The following is a 14,413-nucleotide window of genomic DNA, read 5'->3' as shown; positions in this document are numbered from 1 at the left end:
GGACTTGACTGGGGAGGGGGAAGGAAATGGGAGGCAATGGCGGGGAGGAGGCAGAAATCTTTAATAAATAATTAATTAAAAAAAATACTGGAAAAAAAAAGAAGCTCTGGGCATGACTCCTTAGTACTGGAAAAGCTGGGTGTAGCACACACTTGTAATCCCAAGCTTCAGGCAGTGGATGCAGTAAAACAGAAGTTAAAGATCACCCTCAGTTGCCTAGTGAGGACAGCCAGAGTTCAATGGGAGTGTATCTCAAACAAGGCTGGGGGCTAACAAGATGGCTCAGCAGGGATGAGCACTTGCTGTGAAACCTGAAGTCCTTGGTTTGATTCTTAGAACTGAGAAAGGAAGATCTGACCTTCTGACTTTCACATGTGTGATGATTTGAATGAGAAAGTAGCCATAGGCTTAGGTATCTGAATGTTTGGTCCTCAGTGTGTGTGGGAGTGGGGCGGGGGTCAGGAGGGATGACTGTTTGGGAAGGTTTAGGGGATATGATCTTGTTGGAATGGGGGTGGCTTTGTTTGATGAAGTGAGTCACTAGGGGTGCACTTTGAGGTTTCAAAAGCCCACAGCAGACCCACTGTCTTTGTCTTCTGTCTGTGGACCAGCATGTAAATTTTCCTGACTACTGCTCCAGCTCCATACCTGTCTGCTTCCTACCTTGATGATCATGGACTACCCCTTACAACCGCACTCAAGCCTCCAATTAAATGCTTTCTTCTTGGTCATGGTGTCTCTTCATGCCATAGAACAGTAAAGAAGACAACACCCATGACATGGTATGTACACACTATTAACTGAATAGCTGTAAAAACGACAAAGCTAGAGTCGGAGAGGTGGTTTAGTGGGTAAAGGTATTTGCAGCCAAGCCAGACAACCTGAGTTCTCTCTCCAGGTCCCACATCGTGAAAGGAAAGAATCAAGTCTCAAAAGCTGTCCTCTTTTTCTACATACATACCATAGCATGCAGATTTGTGCACACATACGTTGAATAAGAGCAACTGTAAGAAAAAAAAATGTGGTACAAAAAAAGGGTTGTCACGCTCGATGGCACATACAGGCCATCTCAGTATTTGGGAGCTGGAACCAGGGGGGAACAGGAGTTCGAGATCATCTGTGACTACCTAGTAAGCTGAAGGTTAGTCTGAACTATATGCAATCCGAAACTCACAAAAGAAAAAAAGAGGGCTGGAGAGATGGCTCAGAGGTTAAGAGCAATGGCTGCTGCTCTTCCAGAGGTCCTGAGTTCAATTCCCAGCAACCACATGGTGGCTCACAACCATCTGTAATGAGATCTGGCACCCTCTTCTGGCATGCGGGCATACATCGAGGCACAATGTTGTAGACATAATAAATAAATCTTAAAAAAAAAAAGAAAAAAACATGAAAAAAAAGCAAAAGAAAAGAAAACCTTAAATATTTTATAAGCATAAATAAAGATCAATATTTAAAAAAATCTTCCTTCAGGAATTAATAGCACAAATAAATACAAATTTTCTCATATATTTTTGTCTTAACATTTCAGTAGTCTTTGATAATGAAAACTTCTCTAATAATATTACAAACAGATACTTTTTCCAAACTATGAAATTCCTAATTTGCCTAATTAATTCACTCAATTAAGTTGCAATAAATATAACGTGTCTGGAACCAATATAATCAACTTTTAGGGAACCTTCAGAATTTGGGATGTGCAGCTAGCCTAAAATCTCAAGTTCAACATCTAGAACCCTCCCACAAGTTTGTCTATGAGCATTACATGCACCATATACATACACATACACATATAAACACACTTAATTTTTTTCAAAGAATAAGTGCAATAGAAAATATACAACTTATTTGTATATTATTCTCAACTAGAATGTTAAAATACCTTTAAAACAGAAAAACAAAAATGCTTTAAGATAGTATCAGAAAACAGAAGCTGCTGGACATGGCGATGCATGCCTACAATCCCAGCTCTCACTCATGAGGCAAAAAGATCAGGAGTTTAGGATGCCACACAGCAAGGTCTGGACTCTGAAACCCTGTCTCAAGCAAAAACAAGCAAGAAAAAAGAAGTAGGAGGAATAAAGAAGAGAGGAGATGGAAAAGGAGGAGGTGTAGGGAGGTTAAAGGGAGGAGAGAGGAAGGCGGGAAGGCGGGAGGGGAAGAGAGTAAAACACTCTAGTACGTGACCCCTAAGCGAACCAGCAACAGCACTCGCTATTTCTGCTCCCTCAGCCGCTCGCTCACTCACTCGTTTCCTGAGCTGACAAAAGACTCACCGATTGTATTCAGCACCCCTAAACAAATTTAGTGGATTTCGCCACACTTTGCACTCTGTAACAAAGAGAATATGAAAAATGTTACACGTAAGTCCAGTGACATGAGGAGCTAATTAATTCAGTAAAACACCCTTCCGGGCCATTTGATAAGATAATGTTATTCTCTATCCTTTATATAGGAAACTGAAAAACAAAAGGCAACCCCTGAGGTTAATCAGGTAATGGAGGCCAAGCAGGCCCTGGGACAGACACATCACCTAATCTCTGGGCCCCAGTTTCCTTGTTTTCTCAAACCACAGCACATGCCTGTGTCAGCTACTGCGTGACTTCGTGTACTTACTCTAAGAGAGCTAGTGGACTTTGTGAATTGATCTCCAAAAACATAGGGAAGGGTACATGTGGAGATGAGATTCTATTTCCAGCACTCTGGAATCCAGCTCTACATAACACGGAGACCCCTAGACTCAGCCAATTAAGGACTATGCTAGTTTTTATTTGGAGATAATTTGCTAGATTGATATTGTCTTCCCAGGAAGGAGTATGAAAATTAATAAAGTTACCACAGTTACAGAAAGAAGTTCTATGAAAATAAACTGTTTGAGGACCTACTTATGCTGATTGTGTGTGTGTGTGTGTGTGTGTGTGTGTGTGTGTGTGTGTTATCCCATTAATGTCATAATGTTAATTACTACTAAGATTATACATTTTTTTTAAATACGGGGAGCACAGAAACTTAGGACCATGGGGCTTTTACCTTGAGCAGTGCATTAATAGCTTTAAGACTGTTCTATTAAGCATGTGATTAATAAGCTACAATTGGTTGCAAACATCCTATTGATCAATACTTTCTAATGATTTATAATACTAGATCCCTTTGGATAAACAAAGTTTTATTAGAAAATAAAACCCACTTAACCAAACCCAAAACATTAGTACCCGAGGAACACACCCAATGATATGCACACTCAAACGATGGCAGAAATCCAAGAGCTATTAAAGGCCAGATGATGATTCGCTGGGATTCTGCAGTAGGCCTATCCATCCAACTTCCATCCCTCCACCCCTCTGTCCTTATATCTAGTAGGCATCATTTAACTCTGGGTGCAGGAAACATGTGAAGCAGTACTATAGTCCTCTGTATGCAATAAAGTAGAAGGCACGTTGTGATCCTCTGCAGGCTCACAGCACAGCACTGCTGAACTAGTAAAGCAAGCATGTTCTTATACTGGGATGTGTGTTTCCATTTAAAAGAGATAAATTTGTCTTCAAATTAAGACAATATCTCATTTTAAATTTATGCAACGTTTAGAATGGCCCTAAAATTTTGTCAGCTTAATTTGTCATTTAATGCAACGTCTCTGGATTCTGTTAAGAAACTGAAATTTGATAGTTATCACTTCATATGACACAAACTAGGAAATCATGTTTCTTTTAGTTAATTATTTGCTGTCCAAACAAAAATCTATTAGAAGGGTCATGAACACTGTGGTTGCAGATCTTGGCTTGAAACACCACGGTCAGCCAAACGATCGTGGTTACTATCCTAGGGCTGGAGTAACTCTTAGAATGTCACCACTGCTCCCCAGTTAAACCACTGAGGTTCAGAACGCTCCTCTTGACACTTCCCAAATCGTGCAAGGTTTATAGTTAGGCTACAATAAACTTGTAGTACAAGGAAGTACATGTTAGAAATATTTACAATAAAACAGGAATATTTGAAAAGATAGTTCTCCTATTTAATTTGATTGGGAAGATTAAATTTTTTAAAAAGTTTGGCCAATGTTTTTCTCCAAGTACATTATTACTGTGCCTGGGGGAAAATACTATTCAAAATCCAATTGGCAAATTAAACTGAAAATTATCTCCAATTAAATGTTGCCTCTATTACATCAGTTGGAACTTAAAATATTTCTAAGGAAAAATAATTCCAAAAAGAAATACTGTGTACTTTAAACAGTCACCAGTCAGTGCCTAAAGGACACTTTATTTAGGAATTTCCATAACATTGCCAGCAGGGGGTGCTGCAAACGTTCTAAAACTTAGAACTCAAGATGCAAGTAGCTGTGGAAGACGTAAAGTGGGGAAAGGCGACCAAGGCGTACAAAGCAGCTTTGCGCAGGGCAGGGTTGTTTTTCCTTAAGAAATAAGCAATATAAAGGTCATGTGTATGCACACATCTAATTTTTGCCTTAAGTGACATCACAGCTACATAAATTTCATCTTTGTTCTTCTATTCCATAATCTTTCATGTAGAAAATTCTTTTAGCATGGCATCACTCCAGAGAGCACACCCCATAAATATGAATCGCCTGACGTGACTTAGCGTATCATAGAAAGGGTGCAAATGCCAAATATGAAGATTTCAGAGAAGTGAACCTCCACGGGGTAAGACAGCGTAAACATATGTTCTTTTCTTATGTGTACTCTTGAGGAATAAACTTATTGCAGACCATATTTCAATTTTTCCTTCAAAAAAGAATGTTCCGTTCTTCGTTATCTTCCACCATTTCTGTGCCACTGGGAAGCACTGAAAGTCGCCTTCACTAAGCGACTTCGCAGCATCAAGAGTCGACTATCAATCTGTCTCTAAGACAAGCACACACCGTGCCTTCATCTTCAGTGTCCACAGGACGGTCTCCATGCACGGCTGCTGACGGAAATGCTGTGCCCTCAGCGTGGACGCAAGACCACCAAAGCTCTAGGGAAAGGACCCGGCTGCCATTAAGTTTCTATGTGGGGTACAAAGAGCATAAACGTAATGCAGTAAGGATTTCTAAAGCAAGCTCTGAATGTCTTCGAAGCCCTTCACCACCATCATTACTTTGTAGCTGAGACCCAGTCACCGTGCTGGCTAGTTTTGTGTCAACTGACACAATCTATAGCCATCCGAGAAGAGGGACCGAGGATGGAGGAAACTCCCCCAGAAGACCGGGCTGCAGAAACGCCTGTAGGGTATTTTCCTAATTAGTGATTGACGAGTGAGGTCCCAGCCCATAGTGAGGGGGGGACACACTTGGTCCGGAGTGCTGAAATTGCAGGCAGGAACCTCCACACCAGGCTGCCCTGCACTGGGCTTTTCACAGCAGCAAAGCGGCCTTCATCGGTTCTAAACTTAGCTTTCACCGATCCTTTCTCTAAGGAGGTCTCAGGATATCATCTATACTCCCTACATAAATCAGTGAGATGAAAAGGGTCTATGTATATTAGACCCTTTCCTCCAGGTCACAACAAGGCCTGGCGTCTGGATTCATCTCTTACCTACAACAGGCAACAGACCTGTTCCTACCAAAGTATCACATTCAACATCCTTCATCAATTCAAATGTCCAATGGAAGAACAGACTTCGAGATTCCTCTAGGGCATGCCAGTTACTTCAAAATAATACTTCCAACGTGTCTAAACATGTCATTGGACATATTATTAGATTAACCCCAAGCGAACCGGTCTTTGAAGTGATTTTGCCTACAGTTCATTAGCTTTGATCTATTAGGGGATGAATACCCAATAGTCTACATCATACCGATCAATTTTAGGTAATTATTAGAAGTGCTTCTTTTGGAAAAATAATTAAGCCCTAACCCCTTCATAACTTTTCAAAATAACTACGTTGAGAGGTGATATAAGGCTTGAACGGTGCTTTGGGCCTGCTGGCTGCAAATGAGAGGTCAGCAACACAAAGGGGAATGTCTCTACGTCTGGCTGCCGGGGTCTTTGGCTAGCTGAGCTTCAACAGGCTTGCCTGGAAGACAGAGCTTGGAGCAAAGACCTCCTCCTACCCAGATTTGTGGGTTTCAGGACAGAACACCGAGGGCACAAAACACCTAAAGAACTGCCAGCAAGTCACGTGGGTAGTGGACCCCGAGCGGGAGAGGCCTGTTCAAACCGCCATCATCTGCCCACCACACCAAGCACCAGACGGTGACTGCGAACCTCCAGCCGCTGGGCACTTGTCCCTCCAGAGGAGCCAGCCTGGGCCGGACACCATGATCCCACAGAGCAGAAGAGAGCTGCGACCCTGGAGCTGAACCACAGGCCCGTACCCGCGGCCAAGCCTGTCCAGAAACCAGAAAGGAGCCCAGCACGAGCCCGGAGGTGAAGCCCTCGGAGGCCACCCCACAGCCTCCCGGTACAGCGGGCGCAGGGCTGGTCTGGCCTGACCTTGTTTACAACGTTTGGGCAGTCGGAGCCGCTCTGCACTGGTCCCGGCCGGGGAGGACTGGGCAGGCTGGGTGGGCGCCATGTTTGACTTCCGCAAGGTGCAGTTCTTCACAGACCCGCCCAGTCTCACAAACAGAGCTGTCTCCTTATTCTGTAACATCTGATTTCATTTCAGTTTTGATGTCAGTATTTCAGCGGGGGTAAAATGATACACTCGGTGGGTAAATCCACAGGGATCTACCGTGTGGGCTTCAGTGGTTCAGGCTCCCCACAGCCTTGAGCGTCCCTGCCCCTTGCACTGTCCCTTCCTCCCCAAAATCCCCCCTCTCTGGGACCTGGGCTGTTGCTTATGGGCCTCCGATCCATAGCCGTCGTGTTTCTGTGGCATTTTGTAGGCATCATAGTTTAAATAAAATGCTCACATAAAGAAGACAATTTTGGATAACGTTCATTCAACAAATTTTGTGGCTACAAATTCTTGCAGGGAACACAAAGGGGGATTAGTGAGCGTGAGTTGTAAGGCCATTTTTATTGGCTTGCTTAATTGAAAATAGTACCGCTGTCTTCAAAGGTATTGTGAGATAGCTAAATCTTTTCATTCAAAGGCTATGCATTTCTCACTGACCATTTCTGATAACATCAACTCCACCAAATAATACATTAACCCTGACACAAGTCTTAAATATATGCATAGTCACTAGAAAGTAAAGCCATTACAGGCCTTTTCACCCTTTAACTAGAAATCTAGTCTGTATTAGAATATAATTTTTAATGCCAAATGATTTTGAAAAGATGACTAGGGAAATCACTTTGAGGCCATACATTAAATTTTGGCATGTCTCTATCTAGCTATTTATCCTCACCGAGACTATTCGCAAGCAATCCCAAAGGTCCCTGATGCATAAAAGTTCCTAACTTTGCAAAGGGAGTCGTGCACTGCAAGCTCTGAAAGGCTTGGCGTAAAAGTCACTGACCATACGGCCATATCCCTGAGTGGTGGCATTCTCCCAGATCTGTTTATAAAGTTAGTTTATCTGGGAGGCACTGCTATGTAAAAAGCTGTCCCGTGACTTGGTATTTCTGTGTGGCCTCATTTATTTACATAATATTCCGTGAAATTGATATTACTGTTATTCCCATGTTTTCAGATTAAGATACTAAGGTTTATTTAGGAAAGTTAAATGGCAAGCCTTAGGTCACTGGCTGTGAAAGTTATAGAACTAGAACAACCCGGTTGTCAATCATTGCCACTAAGCTGCTTTTAAAGTCATTTAATGTCCTGTCATAAATCTTGTCTTGCACTGTGTTAGAGTATTAATACTATTGTTATTAAGTTTTTTGAAGCCAGTTGTCACTCCATTGATATGGGATTTTCCTCTGTATGCTGTGATTACCATTGATAAATAAAGGAACTGTGTTGGACCTATAGCAGGACTATAGGGGAACAGAGCTAGGCAGGGGAAACTAAGCTGAATGCTGGGCGAGAGAAGGCGGGGTCTGGAGAAACCATGTAGCCCTGCTGGACACAGATGACAGAACTTTAGCGGGTAAGCCACAGCCAGACTAATAGAAATGGATTAAATTAATATGTAAGACTTAGCCAATAAGAAGCTAAAGCTAATGGGCCAAACAGTGATTTAATTAATATGGTTTCTGTGTGATTATTTTGGGGCTAAGTGGCTGGGAACCAACAAGTGGCCCCCTCTTTACAACACTCCATAGATTAAACTGACCTTAGAATTTTCAATTTTCCTGGCTTTGCCTACCTAACACTGAGATTACGTATGTGAGCCAACAAGCCCAACAATAATCTTTCAGTTACTTAATTACTGAATTAATTACTTAATTATTGAATTTCAGTTACTTATATTAACTTTGGCCTTATAGCCCTTACAGTCACTGGGGCAGTCGCTTAAAGTATCCAACTAGTCCTTAAGAACGTGGATTCATACAGTTGTGCACACCTACCTGAAATCCCCAAACTCTGGAAGGAAAGGCTGAAGGACTCGGAGTTTGAGACTACCCTGAGATATAGAGGAAAGTACTGCTCAAGAAAAGGGAAGAAAGGGGAGCCCAGAAAAAAGCTACCCAGGCTTGTTGGTCATGGCACATACGCCTCCTGGACCCAGCATCCTCAGATTTAAAATGGACATGATAATAGTCATCTGCTTAGTGGGGTTATTGTAAGGATTGAGTATGGCATTATCACTTAAAACTGATTGCAAGTAATAAAAGGGTTAAATATTACCAGACCTTCATGGATTTATGTGGGGAAAATTGTTTAATTGTGGGGATTTGCCATTTATGACAGTTTTAGGACTTTTTTCACTTTCCCCAAGTTTGTTATTTCCAATGCTTCTTTGTTGCCCGTTTAAAATCAGTGCTTGAACTGCCCCTAATGTTCCAATGAACATTAATTTAGAATGCAGAATATGTATTTATACAGCATGGTTAGATTTAAGTAGAAATTAGAATTTTTATAACGAGGATTTGAAATATATTTTGAAAACCAGTAAGATGGCGATGAGATGGCTTGAACAGGAAGCCTGGTGGCTGTGTTGGAGCTTGTCTGGAGGTCCGGTTCTCCTCGGGCGTGTTAAAGCATCTCAGAGCGGCTGAGCTTGATTTGGTGAGCTCACAGCATGGAGCAATTGCACATTCCCATATCTATCTGGCAAGAGACACATGTGCAAACCTTGTCTCTATGATATTGTATTTGAAAGCAAGAATAAATTATCAAAACATGTTCCGCTAAAGCCAAACTCTAGGTCTCAGTGGGCTGTGAGAATCCCTTCTCTCAGAAAGAAGTTGGCCACATTTTAAACCATGTGCATCACCAACTCATGAACTACTTTTGAATTAATAAATGACAGTAAAATGCTCAGTGATGTGGTGAAATACTTCAGCAGAATTGATCAGAAACCATACATTTGGAAGAAACAAGTTCAGTTCCCAAATACAGTAAAATAAAACAAGAATGTCTACGAACATGACCAAACAAGATGAAGTTTGACTAAAGGAAGGAACTGTACAATCAACCATGTTTCTCCCCTGAAACACACAGATAACAGTCACAGAACAATACGAAGAAGTCTGAATTCAGTCCACTTTGCACAGATAGGGGCTTTAAATTCACTCACAGCCTGCCCTGTTTTCCCAGTGCTCACACTACCACCTTCAGATCACCATCAGCTGGGCCATGTCTGCAAGATTTCAGTCACAGAAAATTATATTTTAAGGAAAAGACTCCAACTAGTTTTCACATGGACCAATGCTTATAGCTAGTGGTTTCATTTTATTTTTAGCTTTGTCTGTGATTTTATTTTTCAAATAATGCCCTTAGACTTCCTTTGCCCACGTCTATGGATTTTACTTGCCAGGTTACAGTCCGTGTAAAGTCCAGTGAAGAAGTCTATGGCATTTTAAGGAAATGACATACTCTACCCTCTGTTAGGAATTCAATAGCCTTTAATTAGGTTAAAGCAATAAGAAATTTAAGACAAACACATCTATTTTAAGAAAATATATGAATTATTTTCAGATCTGGACCTTTTTTCTCCTATATACTGAGCTGAAATCAGACTATAAATAGAAAGTTATCAATAATAAAGATAATTGCAGATAAATGTATTTTTCTAGTACTTTCCTTATTCAGAAATAAAAGCCTGCCAAGCATGGTGGCTCTTGCCCATAAATTCAGTATTCTAAAGGATGAGAGAGGAGGAATATAGTGAGTTAGAGGCTATCTCTGGCTACAGTGAATTTCAGGACAGCCTAGGAAGAGACTGTCTCAAACAAACAAAAAGTGTACATACACATGCACAACACAAGAAAATACAACAGTCAACACAAGAGAATATAAAGTGATGTTAATTCCATGTATCTGGTGTTTCCATATCTGCATCCATGTTTGTCATACTGAGTTAGCCACATATTCATACCTAAATACACTTAGACAAAGTAATTTCCATTTCTCTAAAGGTATCCATTTAAACATTGATGTAAAATCATGTCATAGATGATATATATATATAATTCAGTCAATTAATAGAAACTAGATGCAAAGTAGTAAACACTAGTGTAACTGAGTTAGTAATAATAATCAAAACTTTCATCTTAGACTGGTAAAATCCTTATATATGTAAGCCTGAGAATGCCTATGGCTATTATTTTTTTTTAGTATATTTTTATCTTTTCATTCTGTTTGGTTTGGTTTGATTTTGAGACTGGTTCTAGGTCAGTCTTGAACCCATGGACTCTACTGATCCTTTGGTATTTGCCTCCCAAGTATCTGGGGCTACAAATGTATACCTAGATGAACATATTATTTAAAAGGATTTGAGTCTTTCTGACAGATGATGACACTGAGATTCACTAGTAAGTCATGCATCTACTCAGAAAATTCTAATGATGGCCCAGCAGGATTGCTTATCAAACCTGATAGCATGAGATTGATGCATCCCTAGAACCCACCTACAAGTAGGAGGAGAGATCTGACCACAGAGTTGTCTCTGACCTTCACATAAAGGCTGCGCACACATCTTTCCACCCCAATTATACACACACTTGATGACAGATAAATGTAAAATGTAAGAAATGTAACTAAGGAGAGAACCTGGACTTTTGCTGTAGGAATCCCTACCGCCAGTAGCCTGTAAGTTACCCGCCCACTTGGGCGTGGCCTCTTATTCTATTTATGCCGATGTAAAGCGGCAACCGGTCTCTTTTCCAGCTGCGGGATTCAGTTGCTGTTTCCTGTTCCAGCAGAGAACTGTGATCTGTGAGTCTACCCCTAAATAAATAACCCTTTCTTATACTCAGTTCTGAGCTAGTGTGGGATTTCTTTTAAGTGTCCTTCTTCAGACTTTTTATTGAATTAAGAAGTGTCAAGAGCTTTAAGTTATGCAAGGAGAAAAGAGGGGCTTCTGTACATATATAAATGTAAGCATTTAAAGATCTTAAAGGGGCATGCTCTCTGTTTGCAATCTGCTAGCTTACAGCCCAGCTAAGGAAGTGATACAATCAGATTGACTTGTGAAGGAAAAAAAAAAAATCTAACCTAGCTCCTAAATGTCTTCCTTTCATCCTCAAATCTCAGAACCCCCTCTCTCGGCTTGGTTGGGAATCCCCACCTTGCTTTTCTATAACACTGTATGTGCATCTAGTGCAATCAGAACCCATATCATTTTGTTTCCTCAAATAATACAATGGAGATGAGGGCAAGAGCATTGACTTTTTAATTCATTAGAACCAATAGAAACCAGGCTCGTGATAATTTAAAAATTGTTTACCGAGTTGACCTAAGGAATTGGATGCTTTCCTCTTCTTTAAACTCATCTGCTTATTGACTTTCAAGAATACAGCAGACAATTGTATATTTAATACACTATAGATGGTACAAAGAAACACCCCCAAACAAAATGCTATTTGATAAATGTCCCTCAAGGTAAAATTATCAAAGTTCCAGAAAGCAGAGGCAGTATGTATGTCTATTAGAAAAGGCAGTCGACTTTGGCAGTGACAGATGGACAGAGGAACAGAAGAAACATTTTAGGTCAGGTCCTAAGGAACATGGCAAGCACAGCACTGAAAAGTAAACTGAGACGGAGCCGATTTGATGAGACGGGTTACATGCATTCCTGCACTCAGGACCGAGAACGTGGTTTCACCATCACTGGAACAGGAAAAGTAGTGAAATCAGGTGTAGTCAGACTCAACATTCAGCCACCACTGTGGAGGAAAATGTGATTGATGAGTACTCTATATGCTATTCTATATACAACATATACTATGTGCTTCAAGTCAATGCTATTAGCATTTGTTATGTTAACACTAGTGGAAGCAAAAATAAAATTAATAGCATACACATTTCCTGTCATCAGGATGCTTGCAGCTACTTCTCTAATACAGCTTCCTTTAAAAAAATTTTAAAATATTTTTCTCTGAAACATAATCTTTTAAAACAGTTTAGCTGTGTTAATTTCACAAGAATTTTGTAAGAGACATTCCATACCTGAGACACTCTGCCTGTTGGAATCTGAGTCCCCATTACTGGAATTAGAATTATTGGAAGAGTTGTTGTCAACCCCTCCCAGAAGGGGGCGCAAGTGGCTTACTGAGACTTGTTCAATGAAAGATGTTCCATACTTGCGAAAATACCACCATTCAAATATCTAGAACAAAGAAATAATGTGTGTTTATGACCTGTTTCCATTTGTAATTTCAAGATACATTCCTCTAATATATGTTGCTATTTCTTTTCTCATTTCAAATAATGTTTATGTCAGTATAAAGGAAATAGATTTGAATAATTAACACCAATAATATTTAAAAATTAAAAATTAGTTTAAAATGGTTGTTCTCTGCTGAAGAATTGTTTTCAAGAAGAATCTATTACTACAATGACAGATAAAATAATATTGTTAAGGTATATTCCAAATTTCCTCTAAGTCACTATAATATTCAAATAACAAAATCATCTTACCTGAAAGACAACTCTAGAAATGCATATGGATATGACAATTTTCCCAAAATAAACCTCATAAAATTTTTAAATTCTTGACATTTTATATTTTTGTAAAATGATACCCACTATTAAAAAATTTTTTTTAAATGTTTTAATTATAAAAGTAAGACTTCTTTTGAGAAATGCTGGTTTTAGCAAACAAAAGAAAAGTGGTCAGAACTAGTGGCATGCTGCTTGAGAGACTGAGCAAGAGAATCACTTGAGCTCAAGAGTTCAAGATCAGCCTGAGCAACATAGTGACAACTGTGGGAAAAGAAAAAAAACGGTCATTTTTTTGTATGGAAGGTACTCAGTTCCTGAACCTCCAGTCCTCTTCCTGCTAAGTGCTATACAACAAGCATTTGCTGTATATCATGAATGTTTCTTAGTTCAAAAGCTTCCTGATTGTTTTTCATTTGAAAGAAGAGAAGTTAATTGTCCTTAATAAAAGACAACCCAGGATTTTGAGCCCAGCCTGGTCTACAGAGTGTGCTCCAAGAGAGCCAGGGCTACACAGGGAAACCCTGTGAGGTAGGGAGAAGAAAAGGAAAAGGAATAGCTGCTAGCCAAACATGGTGCCCAGACCTTAATTGTAGCACTCAGGAGGCTGAGGTAAGTGGGTCATAAGTTCAAGAACCGTGAGATCCTGACTCAAATGCGCAAAAGGCCAGGTAAGGTGACTCACACTTATAATCTCAGCAATAAATACAGAAGCTGAGGCAAGAGGTCTGTCATGAGTTACAGGACAGCTTGGCTACAGAAATAAATAAATAAAATAAAATAAAATAAAACAAAACAAAAAGCCAGAATAACTACACGCCTGAGTCTCAAAGGATAGTTGTGCTAATCTTTATAATATACAATGTACAATTAACATAGAATTAAATATACTTATGTCATTGTTTATTTTATTAAAAATGTTTCATTATCTGCTCTGAAACGGACATTGGGCTATTATTTAAAAATTGATGTTTTTCTCACTTACGTTTTACTAAATTAAAACAGGAAAGCCATCTATGAATACCAGAATGTTTCCAGTCATATATGGGATACCTTGATTTAATTACAGGGAGTTACTTCTCACATTGCAATGTTTAAGGAGAATATAGTTTGAAAGGTCTGTGGATATGACACTAATTAGCATGAAGAAAGAAGAAAGCTCAAAAATCGTGAATGTCGGGAACGCAAAGGTCTTTGTGGCCACAGATCTCCAGGGAAACCAGGAATAGTAAGCATGCATGAGGGAAAAGACATAAACCCGTTTTTCCACTGAGAAAGCTGGGAATTGGAGGTGATTAATACTCTGGTGATCTGTGTTACCTGAAAGACAGGACCAGGCCATATCAGGCTCCCACAGCCAGGACCTGAGGTAGTTAGTGTTTCTAATAACCCTTAGGTTATCTGTGTAGCCAGGGGCTCCCGAAGCTCCCAGAACCAGGACCTGAGGTAGTTAATGTTCCTAATAACCCTTAGGTTA

At 40.0% G+C, this 14,413-nt stretch overlaps 1 protein-coding gene across 3 annotated transcripts in view; it reads right to left on the bottom strand.

The window, feature by feature from the left end:
• St7 (suppression of tumorigenicity 7) overlaps window positions 1-14,413 on the bottom strand; it is a 243,518-nt gene that overhangs the window by 93,711 nt on the left and 135,394 nt on the right. For all 3 annotated transcript variants that reach the window (XM_026787534.1, XM_026787535.1, XM_005363756.3), the window contains exons 3-4: window positions 12,445-12,604; window positions 2,274-2,328 (exon numbers count right to left, since the gene is read on the bottom strand). In XM_026787534.1, coding sequence (XP_026643335.1) covers window positions 2,274-2,328; window positions 12,445-12,604 — 215 coding nt within the window. The remainder of the gene's footprint in view (window positions 1-2,273; window positions 2,329-12,444; window positions 12,605-14,413) is intronic.

This window comes from Microtus ochrogaster, linkage group LG10, assembly GCF_000317375.1.
Source record: "Microtus ochrogaster isolate Prairie Vole_2 linkage group LG10, MicOch1.0, whole genome shotgun sequence".
Lineage (NCBI taxonomy): Eukaryota > Metazoa > Chordata > Mammalia > Rodentia > Cricetidae > Microtus > Microtus ochrogaster.
Note: the sequence above shows the minus strand (reverse complement) of the source record. Positions and strands in the feature narration are given on the sequence as shown.